Source organism: Malania oleifera, chromosome 3 (genome assembly GCF_029873635.1).
Source record: "Malania oleifera isolate guangnan ecotype guangnan chromosome 3, ASM2987363v1, whole genome shotgun sequence".
Taxonomy (NCBI): Eukaryota; Viridiplantae; Streptophyta; class Magnoliopsida; order Santalales; family Ximeniaceae; genus Malania; species Malania oleifera.
This window is the reverse complement of record NC_080419.1, coordinates 38396126-38417297: the sequence shown is the minus strand read 5'-3', so window position 1 is coordinate 38417297 and position 21172 is coordinate 38396126. Positions and strand designations below refer to the sequence as shown.

Genomic DNA, 21172 nt, shown 5'->3' with positions numbered 1-21172 from the left:
GATGTTAGTTTAGTTCAGTTTTAGAAGCACAGTACCGTAACTTATAGATCAAATATCTATGATCAAAATGGTGCTAACCACCCTACGATGGGGTGGGAGATGGATAGTCGATGTGGCTTTCAGTGTAGAGTGTAGACGTCCACCTGACAGTCCGGACCAAGGTGTGGCGGACCCATCGTACTTACAGACATTTTTGACTCGGCAGTGGTCGGCCAGCCATTGTCGGGTCCCGCCTTCGAGTTACACAACCCATCATGGGGGGTAATACATGACATCAACTAACTATTCATCTAGGGTAGTTTTCTGTATTACAGATTATATCAGATAATACATTATTAGTATGATTACTTGGAAGTATGAAATTATATGTATAACTAACCATATTATGATTTATGCTTTATGCTATGTGAAATGTACGGTATATGGATTACAACATAAATATTCATGTTGCCACACATCTGATTTTAATTTATCTACCCTTACAGAGAGGTGTCTTACCCCAAGTTTAAATTATTTCAGGAAACCCGAAGAAATTGGCAAGTTAGGGCTATCGCTGAGTGAGTTGAGATTCCTTACTAGAAGGATAAATTTTGACCTAGGATCAAGAGCTTTTTGTTGTAAGATCCTAGGTTTATTCTGTTGTTTTGGAGATTGTATATAAATACAGTATCTTTGAGGAATATAATAGACTCTTGATGAATGTGATTTACATTTACTGTTGTTAAGGTTCCGTTATATATGATAGGTGTCCCCGATACTCACGGGTTCGGGTTGATTTTGTTATTAATTATGTTATATTAAATGAATATTTAAGCAGGTCGTTACAAAATTAGCCTTATAAGCCCAAGAAATGTTATCATTAATGAATGTTCTTATAAGAGCATGACAAAAATGCTCATAAGGGAATTGTGGGATATGCCACAAAGGCCAATTCTTGATTTATCATGAGAAAGTTGTGGCACTAGTCAAATCCTCCAATTTGGTGCTGCCTAGGGGATTCGAAGGGCTCTATCTAGATTAGAATTTTGGGTGATAAAAATAAAAATAAAAATGACCATAAGAGAAAAAAATAGTAAATTATTTTGGGCTTGGTTGACAAATAAAAAACAAAAAAAAAAAAACATGTTAAAAACATAGATAAACTAATTGAATTATAAGAAGAAAAAAAGAGAGATAGAAATTGAGAAATTAAATAATTAATTCTATAAAATAAAAATATACTATTTTTGCATTGTATGGGTAGTACGGTTTGTATTAATAAAATAAAACTTAATGCATTTCATACATCATACATTCTAGCAGTCTTGCGATTATTTGATTTAGGACTGCTTGGCAGAGACCCTGTTGCAGCGCCCTAAAACAAAAGCCAGCCCACTCTCCACGCGACACTGGAACCTTATCCTTACAAAGTCCAAAGGGATCTCTGTTCTCCACTACCATTGGATGCCATCAACCCACATCACCTTAAGGCTTAGCCTCTTCTCAGCCCAATCCCTGTTCTCTCTCAACATTCAACCACCTCTCACCACCGCAACCGTCGCCACCGTCACCGTCACCGTCACCGTCGCCGCTTGAAGCGAGAAGCAAATTCCGGCAACATGACTGCGACCGCGGTGGCCGTGGGCTCTTCTTTCTCCACTGCCATTAACACGCTCAAATGCATCCACTCCAAACAGTTCTGGCAGTCGGATTCCCTCCTTAGACTTGCATCAACGCGGGTGCTACAAGCAGCGTCTGTGTCAAGCTCATACCAGCTGATTGACCCAGTTGCAATTACCGCCGCCTCTCACAGATGGCGCCTCCCAAGGATCTCCGCAACCATCGCGCAGGAAGAGGCGGCAGCGGAGGAGGCGGTGGACGCCACAACCGCCGAGGTGGAAGAGGAAATGGACGAGAAGGCGGAGGAAGCAGGGGAGGTGTCCAGGGAAGGGGAAGCGGAGGCCCCGGCCAACTGTAAGCTTTACTTTGGAAACTTGCCTTATCACTGCGACAGCGCACAGCTTGCTGGAATTGTAGAAGAGTATGGAAGTGCAGAGTTGGTAGAGGTATGTAATATGTATGTCTTCGCATCAACAGCCTGGATGGAAAAGAAAGAAACCAATTCACTTACCTACCAAACATATAAATAAATCTACATGATTTTAGCTTTGATTTTTCTTAATATAAAATAGTTTGAAGTTGTTTTGGATTTAGATTTATATTAAATTTGAATAAAATGTAACATAAAATTTTATTTAAGTTTATCTAAATTCATTTAATCCAAATCTAAGGTCCAAAACTATACTCCCCAACTTTTTATATTTTCTTTAATTCAAATATACAAAACTTAAAATCTAAGCATTGAAATGCATTCTCCAAAACACTCGTAAATTTTTTTTTCCTCTTCTTGTGAAATTCTTGATTCAATTAGTATGTTTGGTTCAAGAAAGATGTTTCGTAAAAACAGAAGGAAACTTTCATTGATTATATTTACTCTATCTATTAAATATTATAAAATTTATTTTAATATAATTAAAATTAAGAAAGCAAGTGTTAGTGATGTCCAATTAAAATCAATTTTGTGTTCTTTAATTTGGTATGACTTTTTAATTCTTTTTTTTCATTTGTCTTGATACCCAAATATGAAAAAGTAAAATATTTCATACTTTTGTTTCATTTCCTTAATATTTTTCTAGTTCCAGCCGGTACCTATTGGTGTGTTTAGATCAAGAGTTTGTTTGCAAAAGAAAAATGAAACAAAAATAAGAAGGAAATTTATTTTTATTTTTATTGTATTTCATCTGTGATTAAAAAACATTGAAAAAAAATATTAATCACTTGTAAATATTTAATATTTATTGATTTTTTAATATTTATCTTCTTTCTTATTTTCCGTATAACCAAACATGAAAAAGTAATTTTTTTTATAAATCTATTTTACTATTTTCAACTTTCGAACCGCCTAAATGTCATTGTGAGTTTTCAAGTTTCTTTGATCGTGGCAACATTCTTTTGTGTGATATATATATATATATATATATATATATATATAAATATATATAAAGAGAGAGGGAGAGAGAGAGAGAGAGAGAGAGAGAGAGAGAGAGAGAGATAAGGATACACATATATAGAAGATTATTGAGACCTATATTTGAATATACAAAGATTATGACTAGAATAAAGGGTGACCCTTAAAATAAGGGATTTACATTCAAGGTTCATCCCTATAATCTCTCTAATTTAATGACAGTTTACGCCAACACTCCCCCTCAAGTTGGTGCATAGATCTCTTATGCCCAACTTGTCAAGTGAGTTGTGGAAGTTCTTACTGCATATTGCCTTTGTAAGTATGTCAGCTAATTGGTCTTTAGACTTTACGAATGGAAAACGAATTATCTTGGTCTCAAGGTTTTGTTAATAAAATGTCAATCTACCTCCACATGTTTTGTGTGATCACGTTGGACAGGGTTGTGAGAAATATTAATAGCCTTCTTATTGTCACAGAACAAATCCATCTCAGAATTAAGAGCAAAGCAAATTTCAGTCAATAATCTCCTTAGCTAGAGGAGCTCACAAAGACCCTTAGCCATTCTTTATGGTATTCGACTTTTGCACTTGATAATGACACTACCTTTTGTTTTTTACTTCTCCATGTAACCAAATTCCCTCCAAAAAACATGAAGTAACCTGAAGTGGACTTTCTGTCCAAGATATTCCCTACCCAATCTACATCAGTATATACTTCAACCCTTAGATGATTATTCTTTGAAAACATAAGTCCTTTTCCAGGAGATGAATTTAAGTATCGAAGAATCCTAATCACTACATCCATGGGATCCTTACTAGGACAATGCATGAATTGACTTAATATACTTACAGCATAAGCTAGCAATATATGGGCGAGTATATAAGAGGTAGATAAATTTTCCAATTAGCCTTTGGTACCTTTCTTTGTCTGTTGGCACTTGATTTGGATATTCTCCAAGTCTATGGTTATGGACTATTAGTGTCTCTACAAGTTTACACTCTAGTAATCCCACCTCAGATAGTAGATCAAGTATATATTTTCTCTGGGAGAGAAATATACCTTGCTTGGTTCTAACCACTTCAAATCCCAAAAAATATTTGAGTCCTCCCAAATTTTTCATCTCAAAATCAGTTGCTAACTACTTTTGGAGTTTCAAAATTTCTTTTGAATCATTTCCTGTAATAATCATGTCATCTACATAGGTTATCAATGATGTTACCTGGCCCAGTTGATACTTCAAGAAGAGTGTATGGTCTGAGTTGATTTGTTGAAAACCATATTTCTTCATTGCCAAGCTAAATCATCCAAACCATGCTCGTTGAGGTTGTCGTGTAGCCTGGTGGAATATCCATATACACTTCCTCCTCAAGATCATTGTGAAGAAAGGAATTCTTTACATCAAATTGGTACAGCAGCCAGTTGAGGTTTGCTGCTAGAGATAACAAGACTCTAACTGTACTCAACTTGGCTACTGGTGAGAACTTTTCCTCGCCATATGTTTATGTATAGCCCTTTGCCACCAGCTTTTCTTTGTATCATTCGATAGATCCATCTGCCTTGTGTTTGATGAAGAACACCCATTTGCACCCCACCGTCCTTTTTCTTTTAGGCAATGACACAAGAGCCCATTTTTTGTTCTTTAGTAATGCCTCCATCTCTTCCTTTATAGCCTGGGTCCGCTTAGGGTCTGTTAGAGCTTCCTAATCATTAGCGGGAACATGGCATGAGGAAAGCTTGTGCGCAAATTTTTTGAGAGGTTCGGATAGTCGCTTTATAGATACATAGTTGGCAATTGGATACCTTGACCTTTGTTCCTTAATTTCTGGAGAGTACCTATTTGGTGGCTTTCCACTATTTATGCCTACAAGGTAAGATATAACCAGTAAAGGTATCCAAATCATTATTAGTCATAAGTGCAATGAGAGAGTTTACCTCATGGATATTCTCAAGAGATGGCTCTTCATGTATTGAGGAGTGGGGGGATTCTTGTTCAGCTTCAGGTGGTGGGGATTCTTGTTTAGCTTCAGGTGGTGTAGATGTTGCTTTTAGAGTTATGTCATCCTCCGGAGATGCATCTAGAGTTTTATAAGATTCCCCATTAACTACCGTATTTATGTCATTAAACTCCAGCTAGCCAAACCTTGACCAATTCTGCTCTTCAACTTGGATTTCCCCCTAAAGAGAATAATTGGATATTGAGGAAGAGTAGAACGTGTCGGATTCCAGAAATGTTACATCCACAGTTACATAAGTGCGATTGACATACCCCAAAAAAAGACACTGAATAGAACAGGGATCAAGTTTATTGCATTGGTTCTTATGGAGATGTACAAAAGCTACACATCCAAAGACCCGGGGAGGAATCATTAATACTGTGGGCAAGGATGCATAAGTTGAAAGAGCCTATAGGGGTGTCTTAAAATCCAAAAATTTGGATGACATACGGTTAAGGAGGTGCACAGTTGTAGTAATTGCATCGGCCCAGTGCGAGTTGGGTACGTCAGTGCCAAGTACGAGGGCACGATCAGTTTCAAGTATATGTCGGTTTTTTCGTTCAGCAACACCATTTTGTTAAGGAGTCTATGGGCAAAAAGTTTCATGAACAATTTCATGGCATTGGAAATAATCATGGAATCCCCAGTTAACATATTCACCACCATTATTGGACCGGAGAATCTGTATCTTGGCTGAGAATTGAGTTTGAACCATGACATGAAATGATTTGAACACATGCAATACCTCATCTTTGTGTTTTAGCAAGTATAGCCAAGTCATGCAAGTACAATCATCAACAAATATTACAAACCAGCGATTACTAGATCCAGTAGAAACATGAGAGGGACCCCACACATCGGAATGAATTAAAGCAAATGGAACGTAACTTTTATGCATACTTAATGGATAAGTAACTCGATGACTTTTAGCAAGAATGCAAGATCACATTTAAAGTCAGCAGTTGATATATGTGAAAAGAAATCAAGAAACAAAGGTTGCATATAACCAAACGACAGATGTCCAAATCGACGATGTAAAAGCAAAATCTATGACAACCCGATTTTCTATCATTTTTCTTCCATACAATAATAAACAATAATATTCCATCATTTACTGCATATCCCTGATACCATATATTAACATGACCCGACTCAAAATAGGGTATTGGGTGATCAGTCCATCTCATAAAAGTATACCAAACAGCGGAAGTCAATATATACACCATCCCAAATACAAATACCAGAGTTCTATTTATCCTTACATACACAAATCCATATACATTTCCCAAAAATCCACAAAATACTCTGGGGGTCAAACAAAACATATCCCTAGCTCAAAAACACTTACCCTAACTATGAGGATACTATGGTCTCCTCTCCCACGATACTCTCTCTGCTTGTCTATCTTGGTTTCTTGAAATATTTAAATTATGGGTGAAACACCTCTCAATAAGAAGGAATGAATTATTCACAGTGTGTGGCAACATGAGTTTGGTTATATCATAAAACATTCATTTAAATAAATATATCAACTGGGAAAAACATACAGATTTGTACTCACAATCATATATATAGAAACATAGTTTCATGAACTTTCTTTTCTCTAAATCATATATCAACATGTTTTCATAAGCTTTCATTTCTCATCATCATATTTCAATATGTTTGCATAAGCTTTCATTTCGCATCATCATATTTCAACATGCTTTCATAAGCTTTCATTTCTCATAATCATATTCTAGCCCTTAAGTATCCACCAGTATATAGCATAATGCGTCTGTAACTCATGGTTGCCCATTTTTCATCTCATTTTTCATATTCATATTCTAGCCCATGAGTATCCACCAGCATATAGCACTACAAATCTGTAACTCATGGTTGTTCATCATATCTGAGATATACAATTATCTTTCATTTTCACTTTTCATAAACAAGTTCTAGCTCATGAGCATCCACCAGTATATAACACAAAGCGTCTGTAGTTCATGACTGTTTATCATATCTGTCATATAATTTCATGTCTATAATGAGTAACCATCTTGAGGATATTCACATCACATTGTCCTGTATTCACCCCACATGACCGGGTTGTGCGGCCCGAAGGTAGGACCTAACCATGGTGGGCCTACTAGGTTAGATCAAAACTATGTTTGTGTCTGTAGTACAATTGGCCTACCTAATCCTGGTCTGGACCCCAGGGGATAACTCTACTCTACATAGGCCCAATCAATTATCTCGTCACACTCTATTCAAGACGTGTGGTTGCACTAACACAATATCTAGTAATGGTACCGTGCTCTCTGTATATTTATGGTCCATCCGGGTTCTTATTTCCACATTTCTATATTCATATTTCATCATGTTTATACATCTCATCATATCTGTATGATTCTCATCAAATCTATATCATTCTCATCATTTCTGTATAATTCTCATTTCATCATATCTGCATAACACATATCTGTGGATATATCTCATTTCATATATGTATACATGTCAATTCAACATTTTAGTATAAAACATCTCTGTGTATATCATATATCATTATTTCAGTATAAAACATATATGTATTTCTCACATCACCATTTCAGTATAAAGCATATTTGTATTTCTCATTTCATCATTTTTGTAAAGCGTTTCTGTATATCACATATTTCATCATTTCTCAATAAAACACATATGTATATCACATTTCATCATTTTCCAGTAAAAACATATCTGTATCATAATCTCATATCATTATATCTATACAAAACAATACTGAGTTTCTCATATCTTCATATCTAAATAAAACATTTCAAAATATATCATAATATAATTTTTTAGTGCAAATCACATATTTCAATTTCAATCACTTTCCCAGTGTAAATCTATTATTTCATATTCCTCATGCCACACAATTTTGTCTGATAATCATAATATAATAATCACAGGGAAAATATTCATATTCTCAATTTCACATACTTTAATCAACTAGTTAATTTTTCAAAAATATATGTTATAATTTATTCCCCCTATCTGCTTACTAAGAGAATTCCCGTGAAGATCCTAAACTCACGCCCGCGGTGTTCGGAGCTCAAAAACCCTGAAATCATTTTTCCCCAGTTCAATCAACTCAATCTCAGAATAATGATCACATTCACATTTTCCAAGGCCCATATACTCCAAATAACCAGTTAAACTGTAAAACAACTGATAATTCATCTCCCTTACCTTAGCTTTGGAGTGGTGCCTAAAATGCCTAAATTGAAAATCTACTTTGATTAACTTGCTCAGGGTCGCTCCCAAGACCCCGTGGTAGCATCTGATCATCGAATTGGGCTAAAATCGAAGCGAAAACAAAGAGAGAAGGGAGAGGGTGTTTGTGCGTTTCTGTAAAGAGATAGATAGATAGAGAGAGAGAGAGAGAGAGAGAGAGAGAGAGAGAGAGAGAGAGAGAGAGAGAGAGAGAGAGAGAGAGAGAGAGAGAGTTATGTTTTGTTTAAACAAATGAGGCTGCAAGATTTATTTAACTATGCACTTCAAGACAAAACTGTCGACGATTTTCTTATGGACTTTAAAACCGTCGAATGTTTGGTCTTTAAACAAATCATTTTAACTATTTTACCCATTTACCCGGCTGCAGTAACATATAACCGTTGACGATTTTTTTTTATCTCTATGAAGTCGTTGACGGTTTGGTCTACACCAAACCAAAAGTCCTATTTTCTTTATTTTTCTTATTATTTAAATTTTTTAGGTCTCTACATCCTCCCCTCCTTACAAAATTTCCTCGTCGAAATTTGCTATCTATCTCATGTATCAATCTCTGAGGAAAAACTCATTCTAATTTTATTAATTATCCTCACTTATGGCGGAGGAATACCGTTGTTACAAGGGAGGGTTTTGGGAGATTACAGTCATTCATATAAAAAGAAAACTCTCCCAAAACCATTTATAACCAAAACCAAAAACACTAACTATCCTACATTGTACAAGTCAATAAACATACATTATCTTTCACTTTTACTCTTACTAGCTCAACTCTGAGTTCCACTGAATAGGTGTAGATATTTCTGGCTCATCTTATCCTCCAATTCCCATGAAACTTCTTTAATTGCGTGATCACGCCAAAGTACTTTTACTAATGGGATCTTTTTCGTGCATAATTATTGTTCCTTCCAATCCAAAATCCACATTGGCACTTCTTCATATGACAGGGTATCCTTAAGCTCCAGTGCCTCATGGCTGATTACATGTGAGGGATCGGGGACGTACTTCCTCAACATCGATACATGGAATACGTCATGGATTCTGGACAGCACCGGTGGTAACGCTAACTTATAGGGAACTGGACTCACTCTTTCCAATATCTCAAATGGTCCAATAAACCTAAGGCTCAGCTTACCCTTTTTCCCAAGTCTCATAATTACTTTCATCAGTGCAACTTTCAAAAATACATGATCCCCCACACCAAACTCTAACTCTCGCCGGCGAGTATCTGCATAACTTTTGTGCTGACTCTGAACTGCTTTGATTTTGTATCTGATGAGTCTTACTTTATCATAAGTCTGTTGTACCAACTCCGGCCCCAAAATCTGCCTTTCCCCTATTTCATCCCAGTATAACGGTGATCGACACCTCTTACCATACAGTGCCTTGTACGGTGCCATCCCAATGCTGGTCTGGTAGCTGTTATTATAAGCAAATTCAATCAATGGCATAAACTGTATCTAACTACCTCCAAAGTTCAGCATACAAGCTCGCAACATATCCTCTAGTATCTGTATAGTTCTTTCTATTTATCCATCTATCTGAGGATGAAATGTTGTACTGAACGTCAATTGAGACTTCATGGCTCTTTGCAAGCTCCTCCAAAACTGAGATGTAAATCATGGGTCTCAGTCCGATACTATGGACATTGGCACGCCGCGCAGTCTAACTATCTCCTGTATGTACAAATCTTCCAGTCTGCTCATGGAGTAGTTAACTCTAATGGGAAGGAAATGGGTTGTCTTAGTCAATCGATCAAAAACTACCCAGATGGCATCCTGTCCATGCAACGCTAGCGGTAATCCTGTGACGAAATCCATTGAAATATGCTCCCACTTCCATTTAGGGATGTAAAGTAGCAGCAATGATCTCGCCAGTCTCTGATGCTTAGCTTTCACCTGCTGTCATGTCAAACACAGCTCTACAAACTCATCAATCTCTTTCTTCATATTGCTCCACCAAAATGACTCCCGAAGATCCTTATACATTTTAGTGCTTCCAGGATGCATTGTATAAAGGGATAGGTGCGCTTCCTCTAAAATAATTCTCTTAATTTCAGCGTCAGTAGGTACACAAATTCTGGTACGGAACCTCAAAGCTCCATCATCTGAGATATTAAACTTTGCTGTCTGACCGTTCTACACTTTATCCATAATCTTTACTAATTCCGTATCTTTCGTCTGAGTAGCTTTAATTCTTTCTTGTAAGGTGAGCTGAGGTACCAAATTGGCAATAAATGTCTGGTGATTACCCTTTACAAGTTCCACCCCAAGTCTTTCTAATTTCATCTGGATCGGATGCTGAGTCACCACTGCTGATACTGATGAACCCACTGATTTTCGGCTTAAAGCATCAGCTACCACATTAGCTTTTCCTAGGTGGTGACTGATGGTGCAGTCATAATCTTTAATCAGTTCTAGCCACCTCCTCTGCCTCATATTTACTTCCTCATGTGTGAAAAAGTACTTTAGGCTCTTATGATCTATGAAGATCTCACACCTACCCCTATATAAATAATGTCTCCAAATTTTCAATGCATAAACGATCGCTGCTAACTCCAAATCATGGGTAGGGTAATTCTTTTCATATTCCTTAAGCTGTCAGGAAGCACATGCTACAACTCTCCCTCAATGCATCAGAAAACAACTTAGCCCTTTGTGTGATGCATCACTGTAAATTACGAAACCTTCTTTTGCTGAAGGAATCGTCAGAACCGGTGCAGTGATGAGTCGCTGCTTCAACTCCTAAAAACTCTATTCGCATTCGTCGGTCCACTCAAACTTCATGCCTTTACTGATCAATTTTGTCAAAGGTCCTAACAATTTAGAGAAACCCTCTACAAACCGGCGGTAGTATCCAGCCAATCCCAAGAAACTTCTGACTTCTTGTACATTTTTCGATCTTTTCCAATCCACTACTATCTCAATGTTGCTCGGATCCACCGAAATGCCACCTTTGGATATCACATGTCCGAGGAAATTAACTTGCTTCAACCAAAACTCATACTTCTTGAATTTTGCATACAATCTTCTTTCTTTCAGCACCTATAAAACTATCCTCAAATGTTTCTCGTGCTCCTTGGGGTGACACGCTGGGTCTAATGAATCCCTTTTCTAATAATTCTTGTAGCTGATCTTTCAACTCTTTAGTTCCGCCAGCACCATTTTGTATAACGCTTTAGAAATCGGCACTATTCCCGGAGCTAGGTCAATAGCAAACTCTATCTCACAATCAGGAGGCAGTCCCAGCAAATCCTTGGGAAACACATCAGGATAGTCCCTCACTATCGGGATATCCTCTAACCTTAACTCCTCTTCTGACACTTCCTTTACAAAGGCTAGGTATCCCTAGCATCCCTCCATAAGCAATCTCCTCGCCTGAATGGCTAATAATATCTGTGGTGGGGTATGCACACATGTCCCCAAAAATCTAAACTCCTGCTCTCCTAGAAGTCTAAATACCACTTCTTTCAGATAACAGTCAATACTAGCGTAGTTAGCAGCTAGCCAAATCATTTCCAGAATTACCTCGAAACCATGCATATCTAGGACTACCAGGTTATCTGGCAAAGACCTCCCTTGAATACTGATTGGACAGTCTCTAAGTACCTTCCTACACAACACTACAGTCGTAGTCGACGTAGTCACTGACAAACTAAAATCTAACGGCTGAGTTTCTATCCCACATAACATGATGAACTCTCGGTCTATGAAAGAGTGAGTCGCCCCTGAATCAAATAAAACAATGGCTCTATATGACAAAATTGAAATCATACCTGTCACTACATCACCTGTCACCTCAGCGTCTCCTAGTGTCAAAGCATAGACCCGCGTCGGGGTGATATTCCTCTGTTGACCACCTCGAGATGCCTGGTGATCTCCTCGGTATAGTCTAGGAGTAGGCGCATTAACTGGTGGTGCTCGGCAATCTCTCTCTATGTGGCCAGGTTGACTACATCGATAGGAAATCACCTCTTTGACCTGGCATTCTCCTGGATGTCTCTTGCGGCACCTAGGGGCGGAGAGGGTGTAATGGTCTACCTTGTACAGCTCAGTCTCCTATCCCCTATCTCCGACCTCCTCCAAGGCCCTTGACTGGTACCTGCCTAAAATTATGGAGGCGTGGGTCTCTTTCTCTGGCTCTGTGCCCCAACCCCTCTCTATAAGCTGGTCTTAATAATGACAACTATATCTACCAGCTCTGAAAAATTCTAGACCTAAAAACCCACTACCTGCTCATACAAACCCTGCCTTAGGCCGCTCTCAAACTTTCTTACCTTCTTTTCCTTGTCTAACACCATGTATGGAGCAAAACGAGATAGGTCGATGAATCTAGAGGCATACTGTTGTACCATCATATGTCCTTGGGTAAAACTCTGAAACTCCGCCGCTTTAGCATTTCGCGTAGTAGCGGGGAAGCATCGCTTAAAAAATATCTCCCTAAAGTGGCTCCATGTCATAGCTAGAGGTCTAGGCCTCTGCTCCTCCAACAATCTCGCTGATCTCCACCAGCGTTTAGCCTCCTCTGTCAACTTAAAAGTAGCAAATAAGACTTTTTGCTCATCTGTACAAGGGAGAACCGCCAATGTCTCCTCGATCTCCTGGACCCAATCCTCAACCGTAAATGAGTCGGCCCCTTCAAAGAATGATGGGAGATTCATATGCGTGAACTGCTCAATCTTGCAGCTCCGCTCCCTTGAAATTTTAGCCATCTCTGCCATCACTTGCTGGGTGACATTATGTAACATTGCATCCGAATCACTGCCACCCACATTAGAAGGCCCTGCATCATCACCTCCAGTATTTGTATTGCTGATCCCAGGATCTATCCTGAAATTGAAACAAAACGGTCTGAGAACTCTATCAGCATAACACAACTAATACACTCATCTGACTAAAACCATAAAATATTCTCCTATAACCATTCATTTTAATGTCCTCGTATTTCCCAATTAAGATTCAGTCCTACCACTCAGAAACAAGAATTGGCGATAGTTTACTATAACTTTCCTGAAATCGTCACTCCAAGAAAAAAACATAGAAACCACCACGAATTTCCTACCTCCAGGCTCCAAGATAGAACCCTAAATTTCAATCTTATCCTCCAACAATGACTAACTCAAATCCCAATCTGCCTACCCTTTACTCTCATCAAAATTCATTCCTATACTTTGGTATTGTATTCCGCTGAAGTCTGAAGAACCTAGCAGCCTAGACTCTGATACCAAACTGTGACGACCTGATTTTCTACTATTTTTTTCCATACAACAATAAACAATAATATTCCATCATTTACCATATATCCCTAAGACCATATATCAACATGACCTAACCCGAAATAGGGTACCAGGTGATCATTCCATCTCATAAAAGTATACCAAATAATGGAAGTCAATATATACACCATCCCAAATACAAATACCAAAGTTCTATTCATCCTTACATACACAAATTCATATACATTCCCCAAAAATCCACAAAATACTCTGGGAGTCATACAAAACACATCCCCAACTCAAAAACACTTACCCTAACTATGAGGGTATTGTGGTGTCCTCTCCCTCGGTACTCTCTCTGTTTGTCTATCTTGGTTTCCTGAAATGTTTAAATTTTGGGTGAGACACCTCTCAATAAGACGGAATAAATTATGCACAGTGTATGACTACATGAGTTCATTTAAATAATTATATCAACTGGGAAAAACATACAGATTTGTACTTATAATCATATATATAAACATAGTTTCATAAACTTTCTTTTCTCTGAATCATATATCAACATGTTTTCATAAGCTTTCATTTCTCATCACCATATTTCAACATGCTTTCATAAGCTTTCATTTCTCATCATCATATTTCAACAAGCTTTCATAAGCTTTCATTTCTCAAAATCATATTTCAACATGCTTTCATAGGCTTTCATTTCTCAAAATCATATTCTAGCCTATGAGTATCCATCAGCATATAACACAACGCGTCTGTAACTCATGGTTGTTCATTTTTCATCTCATTTTTCATATTCATATTCTAGCCCATGAGTATCTACCAACATATAACATTACACATCTGTAACTCATGGTTGTTCATCATATAAGACATATACAATTATCTTTCATTTGCACTTTTCGTAAGCAAGTTCTAGCTCATGAGCATCCGCCAGTATATAACACGACGCGTATGTAGCTCATGGCCGTCTATCATATCTGTCATATAATTATCATGTCTATAATGAGTAACCATCCTGATGATATTCACATCACATCGTCATGTATTCACCCCACATGATCAGGTTGTGCGGCCCAAATGCGAGACCTAACCATGGTTGGCCTACCAAGTTAGATCAAAACTATGTTCACGTCTGTAGTACAATTGGCCTATCCAATCCTAGTCTGGACCACAGGGGGTAACTCTACTCTACACAGGCCCAATCAACTGTCTCGCCACACTCTATTCAAGACGTGTGGTTGCACTAACACAATATCTAACAACAGTACTGTGCTCTCTGTATATCTATGGTCCATCAAGGTTCTCATTTCCACATTTCTGTATTCATATTTCATCATGTTTATACATCTCATCATATCTATATGATTCTCATCAAATCTGCATCATTCTTATGGTTTTTGTATAATTCTCATTTCATCATATCTGCATAACACATATCTATGTATATATCTCATCTCATATCTGTATCATAATCTCATATCATCATATCTATACAAAACAATACTGGGTTTCTCATATCTTCATATCTAAATAAAACATTTTAATATATATATATATATATATATAATAATATCATTTCTTAGTGTAAATCACATATTTCAGTTTCAATCACGTTCCCAGTATAAATCTATTATTTCATATTCCTCATGCCACATAATTTTGTCTGATAATTATAATATAATAATCACAGGGAAAATACCCATATTCTCAATTTCATATAATTTAATCAACCAGTTAATTTCTCAAAAATAACTATTATAATTTATTCCCCTTACTTGCTTACTGAGAGAATTTCTACAAAGATCATAAACGCACACTCGCGATGTTCAGAGGTCAAAAACCCTGAAATCATCTTTCCCTAGTTCAATCAACTCAATAACAAAATAATGCTCAAATTCACATTTTTCAAGGCCCATTTACTCTAAATAACTAGTTAAACTATAAAAAACTGATAATTCATCTCTCTTACCTCAGCTTTGGAGTGGTGCGTAAATCGAAAATCTGCTCCGATTAACTTGCTCGGGGTCACTCCCAGGACCTCGTGGTAGCGTTTGATTGTAGAATTGGGCTAAAATCGGAGCAAAAATGAAGAGAGAAGGGAGATGGTGTCCTTGGGTTTCTTTAGAGAGAGAGAGAGAGAGAAAGAGAGTTTTATGTTTTGTTAATACAAATGAGGCTGCAGGATTTATTTAACTGCACATTGCCAAACAAAACTGTCGACGGTTTTCTTGTGGACTTCAAGATCCTCGACGGTTTGGTCTTTAACCAAACCATTTTAACTATTTTACCCATTTACTCGGTTTCGGTAACACATAACCGTCTATGATTTTTCTGAGCTCCATGAAATCGTCGACGGTAAGTCCTCTTTTCTTTATTTTTCTTATTATTTAAATTTTTCAGGTCTCTACAAAATTTGTCTCTCCTTGGTACCATTCAGATGACGCATATGATGTGCTTGACCCACAGTGAAATCATATTTGTAGTATAATCCCCCCTCTTAGTACCACGCCCAATGATCTCCTTGGTGAGAATATCCTAAAGAAGACAAAAGGTAGGATAAATGAGCACATTACAATTTAAGTCTGTTGTTACTTGGCTAACAAAGAGTACTTTATGAGACAAACAAGAAACCAGTAAAGTATTAGATAATGTAAGAGAAGGTTACAAAGTCACCGTGCTAGCCTCGATGACTAAAGAAACAACCACATTGGCATTTGCAATGCTTGTGCATCATGGTGAAGAAGTGTGTGAGAAATCATTAGAGTCGAACATCATTTGGTCGGTAGCCTCGGAGTCAAGTATCTAAATGTCGCTATTAGCATTTCGACAAGAACTAAATAAAACAACAACAGAGTTGTCGAGGTTGCCGATTTCCTCCATTGATAAAACCTTATCACAAAACAACTCCAAAATAGCAAAATCGATGCGCAAACCATGCGATGCAAGGAAAAATTTTTAATAGCTCAAAACACAACCAAAAATGGGTAGCAAGTACAAATAAAACAGTTATTGGATTTCAAGCTCTCTAAAATAGCAAAACTACAAACCCTTGATCTTCAACAGATTAGCTCAAGATTTGACCGGGCGCCCACCTAAATCTTTAGTTTGGATCATCTTAAGAGATGCAAGCAAACACCAAGAAAAGCAACGAAAAAGGAACAAAGGCATCATAAAATTGACCAACTAGCCATTGAGGGATCACGGGAGCCGCTATGTGCGCGAACGCCGCAGCTCCATCCTAGAGGAGCATAGATCAGGAGATTTTGAGCTTTGTCCTCAAAGGAATCATCGCCATTTTCCATGAGGTATGGCAAGGATGGCCATGGGCATGATCCGATCAGTGAGATTAGTGAAAAGCGCGCTAAAGAGAAGGAGGAATGGCTCACGGTAGGTGGTCCCCTTGGGGCAGATCACAAGATACTCGTCAACAGCCAATTTCATAGTTCATGGTTGGTCAAGAAACCGCCAATCCTCACATGCACTGTCGGCCCTTCGATTTTGGACTTTGTTCTAGACCTGAACTCTATTCTCGATCTGTCGTGGGCTCAATCCATGGACTCTGGATTTGCTCGCAAGAGAGGATGTTCGGGTTGTTTTTTATAGCGAAGTTATTGTGATCATTGGTGAATTTGTAGATAGTGTCGATTGATCCACTAGTTGCGAAGGGTTTTGCTCTTCCTAGGCACTCAAGCAGCACCGTCGGACATTGTCGTCTGTCCTTATTGTGATGGTGGTTTCGTGGAGAGGATCGACTCTGCACCTTTCTGTGATATGATGTCAAACTTTCGAAATAAAAATTATATTTTATCGTTCATTTTGTTACATAGATGGGGATATACACATACACACACACACACACAAATATATATTAGTGATGCCTATATTTGGATATACAAAGATTATGGCTAGAATAAGGGGTGACCCTTGAAACAAGGGATTTACATTCAAGGCTCATCCCTATAATCTCTCTAATTTTAATGACAGCTCGTGCCAACAAGAGCTTCCTTGTTCCCCAAATTTTACATCATTTAGGTCTCATTTGAAGCTTGAAAAATGTGAATGAAAGGAAAAGAAATATGGAGGAATTTATTTTTTCATGTTTGGTAATTAAGGAAAGTAAAAAAGAACACAAAAAATCTACCAAATCAATGAATAAAATTTTAATTTTAAGCATCATTAACATTTCATTATTTTTTAATTTTTAATTATATTATGACAAATTATCTTTTTTAGTATTATTTGGTATAGGGAGAAAATATAATGGAAAATAAATTTCCTGCCTATTTTCCTTTCCTTTCCCCCATAAAAATAATTGATCCAAATCCTTAAAGTCATTTGCATTGTTCTCAAAATCACCTCTCCTTCTAATTCGGGAGAGCGTTAGTGAGCCAAACTGGTATTTTGCTCAGCAATTTATGTCAACTTTGATTTGAAAAATAAAATGGGATGTAAATAAATGACATAAAAATTGAATAGATAATATGAAGAAACCGAGAGTTAAATTTAATTATATTTTGTCCAATTCTATTTCACTCTTACATACCAAACACGTTAATTTTTCATTTAACTTAAACCTTCTCATAGAAAAATTTCAATGGTACAAATCAATCTTTACTAAAATTTTGAAAGGTTATATTTATCTCATATTTGCATAATGGTAACTTAAACCTTATGATGCAACACATCAACAAATTAATCCATACTAAGATTTTATAAGATCCTTAAGCTTGTAGTCAAGCATGATTTTTGTATATGTATAGTGCCACTTGATTATTAGAGTTAGGTGTGTGCCTATGATGTGTTTGCTGCTACTTTTTCTTTATTTTATTGAAAGCGATCATGCAAACTAGTTACTTATTAATTCAAATAGCTTTTTAGGTTCTTTATGATAGGGACACGGGAAGAAGTAGAGGATTTGCATTTGTGACAATGAGTAGCACAGAAGATGCTAATGTAGTCATTGAAAAACTCAATGGAAGTGTAAGTTTCCTTTGATTATTGTGAATTTGTGTGCGCTTGCACCATGGGGTTTCTATTTGAAAGAAAAATTTGTTGAATAGCTTGTTTAGTCTATGCACACACATATATATTAATTTTATAGCACATGCATATCTAAATAAATCTTTGGTGTATGTGCAATGTTGATGCAAAAAAAAAAAAAAATGCAGGAATATGGGGGGCGAACACTGAGAGTGAATTTTTCAGACAAACCGACACCAAAAGAACCTTTATATCCAGAAAGTGAATTCAAACTCTTTATTGGGAATTTAGCATGGTCGGTCACATCAGAAAGCTTAGCACAGGTGTTTGCAAAATATGGTACTGTGGTTGGAGCAAGGGTTTTATACAATGGAGAGACTGGCAAGTCACGTGGTTATGGTTTTGTTTGTTACTCAACAAAATCGGAGATGGACATTGCCCTTGAATCCCTTAATGGAGTGGTATTACTCTCTCTCTCTCTCTCTCTCTCTCTCTCTCTCTCTCTCTCTCCTCTCTCTCTCTCTCTCTCTCTCTCTCTCCCCCCCCCCCCCCCTAAATGAAAATGAGCACTTATATAGCATTATATGTTTTTACATTTTTAGGAACTTGAAGGACGGGCAATGCGTGTCAGTGTTGCACAAGGGAAAAAATCATCTGTCTAGGTAATAGAAGGAAAACAAGTCATTTGATGAGAGTCTCATTTTTAAAAGATTGAAGATTAACATCAATGACATTGAATCGATGGAAGGGTATGTTCCTAACTAGTATAGATATAGTCACTTTGGTAAAGAAGAATTTCCTTTCAACTCTTCTTGTCTACATCTCCTTTTTCTCCCTTTTATATCATTCAAGTGTAGCTTTAATTTTCTTGTATAAAATTAGACACTTCCCTGTGTTGGTGGGGATAATGATTTTATTGAGCTTCCTCTTAATTTTACTCTTTGAAAGAAAACTTTTCAATATCGTTTACTTTATCACATATGACACTTGGAATGCATCTTTTTGTTCATTGATGGATTTGAAGTTCACAAAACCAAAATTATCTCAAAAAACTTGTTTGGATTAATTCTTTGCATTTTTTTCATGACCATAATCAACTAATTAATCAATTAATTCCCACTAATCAATTGCTAATGTGATATTATATATAGTTTTGGTAACATTATATATAGTTTTTAATTATTTTATTTAAGGACAAAAATGAGCATTGTTTACTCAAGTCTTCATTTTTTATGATTTTTATAAATATTAATCAAACAAGTTGTTTTTAGTTTTTGTGGCAACTTTTTAGTTTTCTTTCCTGATTTTCATTTTCATAATTTTTGAAGTGATAGCAAACGATCCCTAAACTATCAGAATATCTATCTTATTTGTTCCTTCTTTCTCTCTCTCTCTCTCTCTCTCTCTCTCTCTCTCTCTCTCTCTCTCTCTCTCACACACACACACACACACACACACACAAATTTTTCACGAAATATAGGCCACTTTGAATAAAGAGACAAAATTGTCATAACTCAAGTTTTAAGGAAGAGGATAAAATAGTCGAGGGATTTATCACAATCTATTCTTGGTACAAATTTGAAATAAAAGAGCCCAAAGGTTATATATATATAACTAATTATAGACACCCCAATTTTAACTAGGCTTGCTCAGGAAAACCCAAGGTAATATGACCTGGTTTTGAGTACTGAACGAAACCCTTTTTTAGAATCAAGACCGTAAGTCCCCAATTGAGTCCTTTTTATTTCAGGAAGTCGGGTCCCTTAAAAATGTCAAAAAATTGGTTTTGAAATTGAGTCTTGTAAAATTTTAATCCGAGACTTAAGTTTTCAAAATAGGGTTTCTCAGGTTTCGAAACAGGTTGTTAGATCGAGTCCTATTGATTTTAGTCAGGTTCTTTTAGTTGCAAAATTAATCTCTAGTTGAATCCCCGTAATTTCAAAACCAATTTCCCTTAGGCCAGATATTATGGTTGGATTCTTAAAAGCCCAAAAATTGAGTCCTTTTGAACTAAGGTTCTTTAACTTTAGTTGATTTGAAAATTAGTCTACTTTTACTAGGTTTTCAAAATTCAGTCCCCATAATTAGGGTCTTCAGTTTTCCATTTCGTTAGTTTCAGTCTAGGAGTTTTTTAAATGAAATCATTTGAATGTTTGAATTGAGTTTTTAGATTTTAAAATCAAGTTTTTCAAATTTCCAAATAAAGAATAAGTCTATCAAAATTTTAAATTGGGTTTTAATCAGGTCTCAAATGTGATGTATAAAGACATGATATTTTTTTATACTAAGAAATGTGATATATGATTACGCGTCAAAGTTGTGTAATTAAGTATTTAAATGCATTAATTAAATATTACTATTTTAATTAAATACTTAATTATGTCTCATATTTTAATCAGTGAGCTCATTTGATAATTTTAAGATAATTATCATATTTTTGTCGGAGATTTACAAATATTCATGTTTAATTATCGCAAGATAATTTTTCAAAAATTTGGAGAGGTCATGCATTTAATGTCTTGGGCCATGCATGCAATAACAAGGAGAGCGGGATGCAAAATGATGTAAATTGAGGCATTGAGGCAAAACGAAGCTAATTGGGCGATTGTAGATAGTTTCGACATTGTTTCGTAATCTATGCATAACTCTCTCATTCGAATTTCGATTGAAATGATTCAAAATGCTGTGGAATGCCAAGAAAAAGCTCTACAATTT

General features: G+C 36.6%; 1 protein-coding gene across 2 annotated transcripts; it reads left to right on the top strand.

Moving 5' to 3' along the window:
• The first annotated feature begins 1281 nt into the window (after positions 1-1281).
• On the top strand, positions 1282-19417 carry LOC131150530 (28 kDa ribonucleoprotein, chloroplastic-like). Of its 2 annotated transcripts, XM_058101297.1 has the most exons (4): positions 1282-2045; positions 18356-18457; positions 18646-18918; positions 19060-19417. In XM_058101297.1, exons 1-4 carry the CDS (start codon positions 1599-1601, stop codon positions 19117-19119), a joined length of 882 nt encoding a protein of 293 aa, XP_057957280.1. In that variant the 5' UTR covers positions 1282-1598; the 3' UTR covers positions 19120-19417. The 2 variants fall into 2 exon arrangements, with proteins under 2 accessions (XP_057957280.1, XP_057957281.1); XM_058101298.1 differs by lacking the exon at positions 18356-18457 and having other exon boundaries at positions 1286-2045.
• The last annotated feature ends 1755 nt before the right edge of the window (positions 19418-21172 follow it).

Coding starts and splice junctions, on each gene's coding strand:
- LOC131150530 (XM_058101297.1), top strand. CDS start 1,599: ATGACTGCGACCGCGGTGGCCGTGGGCTCTTCTTTCTCCACTGCCATT. Junction 18,458..18,645: donor TTGAAAAACTCAATGGAAGT/GTAAGTTTCCTT, acceptor AAAAAAATGCAG/GAATATGGGGGGCGAACACT. Junction 18,919..19,059: donor TTGAATCCCTTAATGGAGTG/GTATTACTCTCT, acceptor TTACATTTTTAG/GAACTTGAAGGACGGGCAAT.